The sequence below is a fragment of the Rhopalosiphum padi genome, chromosome 1 (genome assembly GCF_020882245.1).
Source record: "Rhopalosiphum padi isolate XX-2018 chromosome 1, ASM2088224v1, whole genome shotgun sequence".
NCBI classification, from domain to species: domain Eukaryota; kingdom Metazoa; phylum Arthropoda; class Insecta; order Hemiptera; family Aphididae; genus Rhopalosiphum; species Rhopalosiphum padi.
The window spans coordinates 12,574,367-12,585,895 of NC_083597.1; the positions used below are offsets into that span (position 1 = coordinate 12,574,367).

General features: G+C 26.2%; 1 protein-coding gene across 1 annotated transcript; it reads left to right on the forward strand.

Annotated features, from left to right (window-relative positions):
- Nucleotides 1–119: 119 nt before the first annotated feature.
- Nucleotides 120–3,292, forward strand: LOC132917661 (protein Pixie). The gene is made up of 8 exons (XM_060978506.1): nucleotides 120–283; nucleotides 425–872; nucleotides 962–1,169; nucleotides 1,285–1,471; nucleotides 1,535–1,656; nucleotides 1,722–2,006; nucleotides 2,089–2,636; nucleotides 3,105–3,292. Exons 2-8 carry the CDS (start codon nucleotides 444–446, stop codon nucleotides 3,150–3,152), a joined length of 1,827 nt encoding a protein of 608 aa, XP_060834489.1. The 5' UTR covers nucleotides 120–283; nucleotides 425–443; the 3' UTR covers nucleotides 3,153–3,292.
- Nucleotides 3,293–11,529: the final 8,237 nt, after the last annotated feature.

Below are 11,529 nucleotides of genomic sequence, written 5' to 3' on the forward strand. Positions count from 1 at the left end.
TCATTAGACATCCGTTAAGCTTAAATAATAAGTGCATCTTCTTTGGAAAACGACATTTAGAATTTTGAGGTTATTAAATGCCGATGTCAACGTGTTTTTTTTTTTTTTTTATCTAGTATAAAATTGAATAACATATACATCGCGTTAAAGCCACCTATTTTAATAGGTAACTGTTCTAAATTCCTATTTAGTATTTATTCTTGAATTCTTTTCTGTTTCAAGTTCTATAGTTCTTAGTTAAGTCTTATATACTTGTTTCTATACAGTTAATGATTTCATAAAGGTATGAAAACTTCGTCATTGTTTTTATTAGTTGTACATTCTTTTAACTTCATTTATTGTGAAAGTTTATTACAATATTGAGTACTTTCTTATAATACAGAACCAAACACATTCTTGAATAATAATAAAGAATTTTTTTTAGATTTTAAATTTATTTCGAAATGCCGCGAAACAAAGCTGTTGAAGAGACGGATAAACAAATCCGAATAGCTATTGTGAATAATGATAAATGTAAACCCAAAAGATGTCGTCAAGAATGCAAAAAATCTTGTCCTGTCGTGAGGATGGGCAAATTATGTATAGAAGTAGCACCTAATGATAAAATAGCTTCAATATCAGAAGAATTATGTATTGGTTGTGGTATTTGTGTCAAAAAATGTCCATTTGAGGCAATAACTATCATTAATTTGCCCAGTAATTTGGAAAAGGATACTACTCATAGGTATTCAAAAAATTCATTTAAATTGCATAGATTACCTACACCAAGACAAGGTGAAGTGTTAGGTTTGGTTGGAACTAATGGTATCGGGAAGTCTACTGCATTAAAAATACTTGCAGGCAAACAAAAACCAAATCTTGGACGTTTTTCAGTGAGTTGATTTAAATTTAATATGGAATCCTGTCAATATTTTTTTTCAGATATTTAACTTAAGTTTTACTATCTTTAAAATATTCATAGGATCCACCCGATTGGTCTGAAATATTAAATCATTTTAGAGGATCAGAACTACAAAATTATTTTACTAAAATTTTAGAAGATGATTTAAAAGCTATGATAAAACCTCAATATGTTGATCAAATTCCAAAAGCTGTTAAAGGTACTGTTCAACAGTTGTTGGATAAGAAAAACGAACGAAATAATATTGAAGAAATATGCGATTTCCTTGGTATGTTAGTACTTATAGAACAATTATTTCTTAACTAGCATTATTTATTTATGTATAAAAGACTAATCTTAATTAAATATTACTGTATATTATACATTATTTATTATTTATTTAGAGTTGGATAAAATTCGAGATAGATCCATTGATCAACTTTCTGGTGGAGAATTGCAACGTTTTGCGTGTGCAATGGTTTGTATTCAAAATGGAGATATATTTATGTTTGACGAGCCTTCTAGTTATCTAGATGTGAAACAGCGTTTAAAAGCTGCCTTAACTATACGATCTTTAATTGCTCCTGATAAGTAAGTGATTTTTTGAAAATTATCTTTAAATTACAATTAAATCTTATAAAAATAATTTTTTAGATACATTATTGTAGTAGAGCATGATTTATCAGTGTTGGATTATTTATCTGATTATATTTGTGTCCTTTATGGAGTACCTGGAGCCTATGGAGTTGTTACTATGCCTTTTTCAGTACGAGAAGGTAATAAATATTTTTTTATTGGTTTAGTATTTCATTTTTATATGTTTAAAACTAATATATTTTAGGCATAAACATATTTTTGGATGGATTTGTTCCAACTGAAAATCTTCGTTTCCGAGATGAAAGTCTTATTTTTAAAGTCTCAGAAAGTGCTACTGAAGAAGAAGTTAAACGCATGACTCATTATGAATATCCAGAGATGTCTAAAACTTTGGGCAATTTTTATTTGAAAGTTGAAACAGGTCAATTTACAGATTCTGAAATTTTAGTTTTGTTGGGTGAAAATGGTACTGGAAAAACAACATTCATTAAACTTTTAGCGGGTATTATGCCTGCTGATGGAGCTAAAGGTATTATACATTTTTATTTGCATTTCATTTACAAGTTAAATTATTTTTATACTAGAAATAATTGGTAAACATAATGTTTCAGCTGAATTACCAAGGTTGAATGTGAGCTATAAACCTCAAAAAATCAGTCCTAAAAGTCAGTGTTTGGTGCGGGTACTTTTACATGAAAAGATTAGAGATGCTTATATACATCCACAGTTTGTAACAGAAGTCATGAAACCGTTAAAAATTGATGATATCATGGATCAAGAAGTTCAAAATTTGTCTGGTGGAGAATTACAGAGAGTTGCTATTGCACTATGTTTAGGAAAACCTGCGGATATATATTTAATAGATGAACCATCTGCGTATTTGGATTCAGAACAACGTTTAGTTGCTGCTAAAGTTATTAAACGATTTATTTTGCATGCTAAAAAGACAGGATTTGTGGTAGAGCACGATTTTATTATGGCAACATATTTGGCGGATCGAGTTATTGTATTAGAAGGCCAACCGTCAGTAACATCCACAGCAGATACTCCTCAAGGATTATTAGCTGGAATGAATAGATTTTTGGAACTGCTTGGAATTACTTTTAGAAGGGATCCTAATAACTTCAGACCTCGAATTAATAAAACAAACTCTGTAAAGGTAAGTGAGAAAATATTTTAATTAGAAATTATAAAAAAGTATTTTTTCAATAGAAAAATATGATGTTAGTTACTTTTTACTTGGTAAAAAAAATATAACTATATTAAAAAATTTTAATTTGCATAGACAATATTAAACATGCATATATTTTTAGGAGAATTTAAAAATATATGTTTAAAATTGTTGTTTTTAAACTAATTGTATATAACGGATTTCTATTCTTGTCATCTGCTATTAATTATATAAATATTCAAATAATATATTGTATATAGAAAAATATGCAATTTCTACAATTTCCAAACCCTAATCAATAACATGAATCAGTGTTTTATACACTACAATATTACATTAAGATTGAAAATTGTATATAACTATACTAATAATATAACTGAACAATGGTCAAATATTAAAATGATTTACCTATATCATTATTTCTATAGTAATCAAATTATTTTATTTATTTTCTAGGATGTGGAACAAAAAAGAGCTGGTCAATATTTCTTCTTGGAAGATTAAGAAACAATATTGTTCACTTGTTTCGTAAAATCTTTATCTCAAACATCAAATAGATAACATTTTTATAAGTATAATTGAATCAATTAAAGATATATATATTTTTTATAATATTATGTAAAATAAATTGATTTATTACCTTCTTTTGTATACTTATTTGATAATTATCTTAAAACAGTTAAGAGGATATCATACCATTCATACCCAGATATGTTGTCTTTGTCTTACGAAAGTAAAACATAGCAAATTTGCGTTCAATAGAATCAATTTATGCTGTTAGCGTTAATATTATGGTCAAATTACCTATTATCAAACATAAAGGTAATACTATTATCTAGGGTATCTCATAGGCTTTTATTGATATTTTAATTTTAAAATGTTATGAGCATTTTAAAGTTTTAATATTTTATTAATAAAACCTATGAAATGCTCTTGAACTAATATTAACTTTATGTTTGATAATAGGTATTTCCTCAAATATTAATGTTGACGGCAAAAAAATAATTCTGCTGAACACATATTTAGTATGTTATACATTTCTAAGACCACGACAATACATGACAGGTATTATGTCCTCTTAAAGACTTAAAACAACCTATAATAAAAATATATGAGTATAATTTTAACTATAATAATATCTTGAACAATTGAGTGTAGTTTTAAATAGAGACGATCAATCATATTGTATTGAGTTTAATATTTATTAATTTCAAGATACAATTAAAATATCTGTTATAGTACTGATTTAATTCAATATCCAAATTGTAAAATAAATATTTAACAATTAAATCTCCTTCCCTCCTTCCACCCTAAAAATTATTTTTAGTTTTCTTTTAATTTAAATTAAATAACGTTAAATAAATAAACAACTAAATGCAAGAAAAATATTTTATTTCTAATTGTTACAAAATATTAATGCTTTTTATCATGATTCGTATAACATTCTAATATTTTTATTTTTTATAAATATTTTGATCTTTGTGTACTAATGTAGGTATGTAAGAGTAAAACGCACCACATGTACGTCATATCACACCACAATTTAAATGTATAGATAAATAATGTGTACACACTTACAGTGTTTATCTGATGAATTCTATATGGCGTGTTTATTAAGTACATTTATTACGTTGAAAAAGTTCCTATTCTATTTGTTATCTTTGTTTTTATACATTTTAATAATCAATAATGTAATTAATATATTTAATATCATTCTTTTTTTCTTGAAAATTTATTGGTCGTACACCTCTATTATCTATAGTTTAGATTTTATACCTATCAAATATTGTAATATATTAATTTAATGAACTGAATAACTGATGAGAAATTATTAGTATGGAAGTCAACATTCTTATACCAACACATTATAATTATTAGTTAAGTACTAAATAAGTATTTTAATTAGTATCATCGATTCAATTTACAAACAATTGGTTTTTTCTTTATAATATGGAAATGGTAAATTTAAATTAATCTAGAATATTATTTGGAAACCAGCTTGTAGAAACTTAAAAGTTAAAATTTTTATAAAACTTGGTTTTACCCGTAGCGAATGTTAACAAATAATGATGATACACTTTATGCAAACATTTGCTAAAATGTAGTTTAATTAATTTCTTATCAAGTATTGGAACATTCTACATGTGAAATTGGTAACCAGGCAATATAAGACTTTCTAGAAGAGAAATTCGATTTATAGTAAGTAGTTCCCATACAATAAGTAAATTTGCAGACGAAAAATACTATAATTTACATGGACTCTGGACCTTATTTTACTAATATTTTTCAATATATACATTAGGTAAACTATAAATCATAAACTAAAAATTTCCAAGAAAAAAATAGGTATGTCCATATTGGAATTAATTAAATGGTTAATACAACAAAACTGTAGACGTTATGAAATACTTTTATAATTTTAATTACTATTGTTAATATTATCCCATAATTTAATTTTTATAATTTGTCTATCATATTTTTTTTTTATACCTACCTATTTCATACGGACTGTGAAGTCCAATATCAATCATATCATATTATAAATATTAAATATAAAATAAATCATTTAGGTAACTGCTAACTTAACATTATTACTTTTAATTACATATAAACTATTTACAAATGGATCAATTTTATACTTATTAGCTAATTTCAACATACAATTTATGGGTGAGTTTAAGTTGATAAAAGTAAAAATGTTTAATACAAATTAGTACCATTTTTTACATTACAATTATTTATCTAAAAATTAACTATTGATAATAGTTCAGAACTATGATACAGGTTCCTTATTTAGTATCTTAAATAAACTAATTTATTACGACGTATCTATATTTCTAGAGTCCAAATTTAAATAATTAAGTAAATGTACATACATTGAGTGTGGAACTCTATAAATATTAAAATTAAAAGATACAAATCGTAAAAATTGATTTTGTATGGTTTCTATATTGTGATTTAAATTTAGTTGATGAGGTGAACCGTGAATGACGAAATTAATATAAAAATGAAAATATTTAATGAAATATAAATGCTGTCTAATAAAGTGCCATGGATTTGCCGTCCCTGCTGTAGATACTATATACATTAATTAACATTTGTTATGGAGTACCTAGATGGCTAGATTACTGCATATAATTTGTAAAAATATGTAAAATTGTAGAATATATGATATCAGTACAGGCACGTATACAGGAAGGTTTGAGGGTTTAAACCTCTTCCAAAATGCTTTCAAAAAATACTCATTTTTCGTTATGGCTAATGTAAAATACAATTTTGAATTTGTTTTATTAATTATGTTGTGTAGTATCTGACTAATGACATTCATATCGAGTTACACATACATATGTATGTAGGAAAATACATATTAAATGAATGAAAAAAATTAGGTAGCTCAATGTGGCGCAAAATTTAGCATAAAAAAAAAATCTAAATTTGTTAAGAAAAAAATTCGCTAGTGATTTTTTAGAAAAAACAAAAACAAAAATAGATAATACAATAATTACAATGTGTTATAAGCCAAAACAAAATTAGTTAAGAAAAAAGTTGCCTAAGTGGTTTGTTTGAGAAATAACAAAAAACAAAACGTGTATAAATAAAAAAAAAAGTTTCCAAAGTAGCTTTTTGAAAAACTAAAAAAAAAAACAACTAAATAAACTGAATAAACGTGAATGGGGAAGGGGGATACGAGATGGCGTAGTTGGTGCAAGATATCGCAAGTTGTAGGATACTGGGCACCTTTGCAACATTTTCACGACCGGTCAGGTCCTGCGGGCAGACGATGAGTGTCAAGCTAGCGTTAGGTCGGGCACGTGATGCGTCGACCATTAAATTATGAAAGGTGAAACTCTAAGCTTTAGCCACGTGAGCAACGGTTTACGACGATGGAGCTAGTGCGCGATGACATCGTGGATGACGATTTTAGCGACCGAAACACGGAACGAGCGAATAATGTCAATAATGTTGGCTGTTGGGACTACGGAATCGGCGGTGACCGGTGACGAGACTAGGCCGGCGGGATTGCGCAGGACGAAAAAGAGAGTAAGCGGACAGCGCCACAACACGCCTTTTAATCTTTTTTATTTTATTTTTTTATTATAATATTATACTTCATTCAATTTAACTCTATGGAAACATTTCGCTAGAAGACGCTACTCTCAAAGACGCCTCGAAAAGGCTTCCATGTACCTAATCCAGTAATACATGTCCACCGTTCGTAGATACTGAACTACGATGGCCATGGCGGGTAAGGTTTGAATACGCGGAAGCGCTAAGAAGCAAAAATTTTTAACTCAAATGCGTTTATATAATATAAGTATACGGGAATAACGACTAAAAATCAAAATAATGGAGTACTCACATTAAGTGTTTTGACATATATAATATATTATATTCGTATATGTATGAGTAGTGAATACCTAAAATACAATTTTTTTCTTCACGCACGGTCTGTCATAATGTCATATAATATGTAAATTACATGCAGGTGTTGTACATCATACTGTCGTATACTCGTATAGGTATTCGTCTAACCCGAGCGGAGTATAATATTCGTTTTTACTGCACCTACACACTCGTCCGCTAAATAGTTTTTATCTACCTTTTCGGAATACACGCGTAGGCATTTTAAACCCATATCATTGGCACGTCTTGTAGGTAATTTATGAATAAATTTAAGTTTAATGATCTGTATAAAATACATACATTTATACAATATTCATCAAATTCGAACGATTCAAATAAATGTATTAATTTAACTTTTACTAATTACTAATTAGTCTAACTAGTCTAAGATATTAGTAGGTATGTTATATTGCGATATGATAATATATTATTTACTTAACTGTCCTAACCTGATACCAATTAACCGGTGAGATATTTTGATTAAGGCATGACCAATAGATTCATATTGTTGCCGTGTATGGTTTGAATCTAACCAGGATCTTATTTGTCCATACACCGTCTATGACGAGAGCCGGAAGTTGGCCACTCCTGCTATACTTCAATACTTGGTAACTATTTTTGACATTACAGAGGTACATTATACGAGTATGCATAATAGATACTTATTTGATAATTTAATATCTTGTTTTAATATTTAATAGTATAATCTCAATTCTCAATAATAATAATTATTATTTATCAATTTTGAATTATATTTGAAAAAATAAATATGTTTATTAAAACTCCTTTTAAGATATGCATAGGCAATAGAACATTCAGTATTGCATTTACTTTTCATATTAGAATTAATAAGTGGCAAATGCATAGGTGGAAATAAAAATACCATACAATGTACCTACTTGGAAAATAATATAATATATGCTTACATTTTTTAATAGAATTTTATGTATTAAAATATATACTAAATTAAGCAATATCTATTTGAATTATTACTTAATATTATTATTACTTACTAGAAATTTAAGCCCATTTAACAAGAAACTGATAAATGCTCAATGATTTTTTCAATAATGGGAAAAACCAAGATAGGTCATCTTTACAAACACCAATTGAGCACCTCACCAGTCACCTCTTCCGAAGTGAACACTTGTGGGTAACTTCAATCACACCCATAAGCATTATTATAATATAATATTCCTAGATCACCACCAAATATTTCAAAGGAAAACCAAATTTTTGTTAACACAAAAAATATATATCTAAATGAGGTTATGTTAAATGTATTAGTTATTATCATTGTTCTATTAACATATTATATTATTATAATTTATAATATAATTACACGTTCATTGAAATATTTTAAACTAATTATCAGTGCTTATAATGGGCATAGATACGTGGGGGGATATGGGGGATGGATCCCCAATGACCATTTTTTTTATAAATATACTTTATACTTTATGTTATCAATTTTTTTTACGAAAATTACTTGGTTTTATGAGTATATATATCCCCTCCCACCAATGAAAATTCATGTCTATACGCCACTGGTGCTTATATAAAACACGTATTTTTTGTTTTAGAGCTATATTATAATTAACTATTATAATATGTGAAAATTCAAAAAAATAATAAGAAAAATTTTCAGAAGTGTGTACTGTGTTTATTTCCTTTGGCCACATTTGAAAAGATGTATAATAATTAATAGATCAATAATCTGAAGTAATTTATAATAGTAGCGTCGAAAAAGAGTAAACGAAAAAACATTGGAAGTTAAAACAACACGAATAATCCATCCAAGATTTAAAAAATAAAATTTAAGTTTTACTTATAATAATTAAAAACAATGTCTAAGCGTAAACACAAATTACATTTTTATGAACATTTGAAATTTACATTTTTATTTAAGTTAAGGTGATTAGATATTTTTGTATTTAAAAGAAAAATAATGACTATAATTATTGTATTATTATTCAAAAAATATTATTTTATAAATGTATAACAAAATTTAATCTTCAAAATGCTTATAAAAAAAATGTGCGCTAATATATTTTTTAGTTACAATATGAAATAATTACGAGGAACTTTGTGGGTATTAGTTGTTATGCTTTAGTATAATACAAATTACACTTTTCACGATTTTCATCAAAATTAAACTTTCAATGCTTCTAAAAATAAATTTTAATTGTGTATTTTAAATATTTTTATATAGCTATAACAACAACTTATACGATATCTTGTATTAATTTATTAAGCCTTTTTGGAACAAAAAAATTATATAAACATTTATTAAATTAAAAAAAAAACTGAAATTGAAAATGTTTATAAAAAATTCAAAAAGAGTCAAAATATTATGAAAATTTTATTAGACATGGCAATAATCATGTAAAAATGTATTAACTATATAAACTAAATATCAAGAATCGTTTGAGGATAAATTATTATTTTACAAGTAAATATACAATGTCGTAAAAATTTGAACATCAAACACTCATAAAAAATAATGCAACTCTTCGGTAAACTATTTTTTTTATAGGAAAAAAACATATGATGCAGAATCTTGACTAATATTTTTAAATTTTAAATACAAAATCTGCCCCCAAATTTGAAACTGTAGCTCCTTTTCTACTATACTTATACATAAAAAAAAAACCACAATATATGACAACATCGTTGTAATATCAATACATTCATCGTATCGCTCAAAATATAAAATAATTTCATGTCACATTGACATTGTCTGTGTTTTGTTTCTTTGATATCTTGTTTAATTCATGTAAGTTAATCAATTCGGTTACCTACCGAATTATAATTTATCATTAATATTTAATAAGTTTGGTCAGTTAAGAATGTTTATAGTCTTATAGACGTCAAAAAGTATCAGTAATATGAAAACGGAAAGGAAGCAGGTAACCTAACTTACTCCATAAGAATGTCATACCATCATGGTTGATACTTGGTACAAGACGTTTCATTTTCTGGGAAGAAACAGTTAAGCACAGTATGACAGATTCAGATAGATTATCATTTATGACGTTTGTACGTGTTGTAAGTACGCATTGCCGGGGATACCTTCCACGAATATAATATCACTACCGGATACCTATACGGACTATACAATATTATACATTATGTATATTACGTGGTAAAGAACACAGCTGGTCCTTATTTATTTTATGATCTTGCTGCCATCCAGGCTTTTTTAAGTCAGTTATATTTTTTTTTAATAAGTACTAGTCTACATTTTTTTCGGTCAGCTTATACTTTACATAATAGTTTTAATAGAAATATTTATTCATATATATTATCTACTTATAAATATATTTATATATAATCGATATTAACTTTATATTACTAATTCACTATTGATATATCAGTATATTACGTGTACTATAGTTAAATATAATACGCGTGTACAACACAATAAAATGTTGGTTTGGGCACCCATTTTTTAAATGTTTGTTTTCTAATTTGTGCTGAAAACGATATAACTGACAGCTTATATTAAGTACTAATAACGATGATATTTTATTATATATTTATATTACTATAAGTAATTTATGTTAGTAATTTAATAAGTATTTTGATAGAGACTCAAATGTTTACCATAATTTTAAAAAAGGGAAGACAGTAGATAATTCAATAATCGCTCTATAACGTAGTTGGTGGGTGTAATTTAACTCCGTTATTGTGTAAATCACTATAATCAGTGTAATCGTAATGTATATGTTACATTTGAATTAAATGATAAAATTATTGCATACGAAAAACGATTTTGAGTGAAGACTGTCAACCTATTTATTTTATTTTATAATATATTTATATTGTTAATAAAGTAATTTATTTTACTAATATTTATTATATTAATAATACAGTAAGCTTTATTATGATATAAATAGACTTAAAATTAATAATCTAAATATTTTGAAAATTGTAGACTGGTATCTCCTCTTCGGTAAAAGCTTCTGGTCGTGCCCAGGACTAAATCACTTTAACAGTCTATAAACAAATAAGTGTAAGATAAAGAGCTTGTTTTGTTTGAATATCCAAGGTGGTTGAATTTCATTACTTCATAAAAATTATTGAGAATTTACACTAAACTTTATTTTTAATTTCCTTTTAAAACTTATGATGTACATATTTTGTATTAAATTATCAAACATCAAGTGATAAAATTAAAAATTCGAATTTTATTTAATAGTTCTACAAAATAATTTTCAAATAGCTATTCGTAATTTTATGAATTTTGTAAAAATTTGAACATTGAATAGATATTTTAAAAAAAACAAAAAAAAACGTTAATTATGTTAGCGCAAATTATTATTGATATCTTTTATTTGCTACAAGAAAGTAAAAATTACTAAAAACCTTGTAATAAAATGTTTAGGTTTTTAATTATAAACAATAATTGTATCATACGCAATCTATAAAAAAAAAAACCGAAAAAAGGTCGAAAATTTTAAATAACTATAAATAG

What these genes read in the sequence shown, in the direction of transcription:
- LOC132917661 (XM_060978506.1), top strand. Translation starts at nt 444, where the DNA reads ATGCCGCGAAACAAAGCTGTTGAAGAGACGGATAAACAAATCCGAATA. An exon ending in CAAATCTTGGACGTTTTTCA is followed by an intron (nt 873 to 961) that starts GTGAGTTGATTT and finishes AAATATTCATAG; the next exon opens with GATCCACCCGATTGGTCTGA. An exon ending in AGAAATATGCGATTTCCTTG is followed by an intron (nt 1,170 to 1,284) that starts GTATGTTAGTAC and finishes TTATTTATTTAG; the next exon opens with AGTTGGATAAAATTCGAGAT.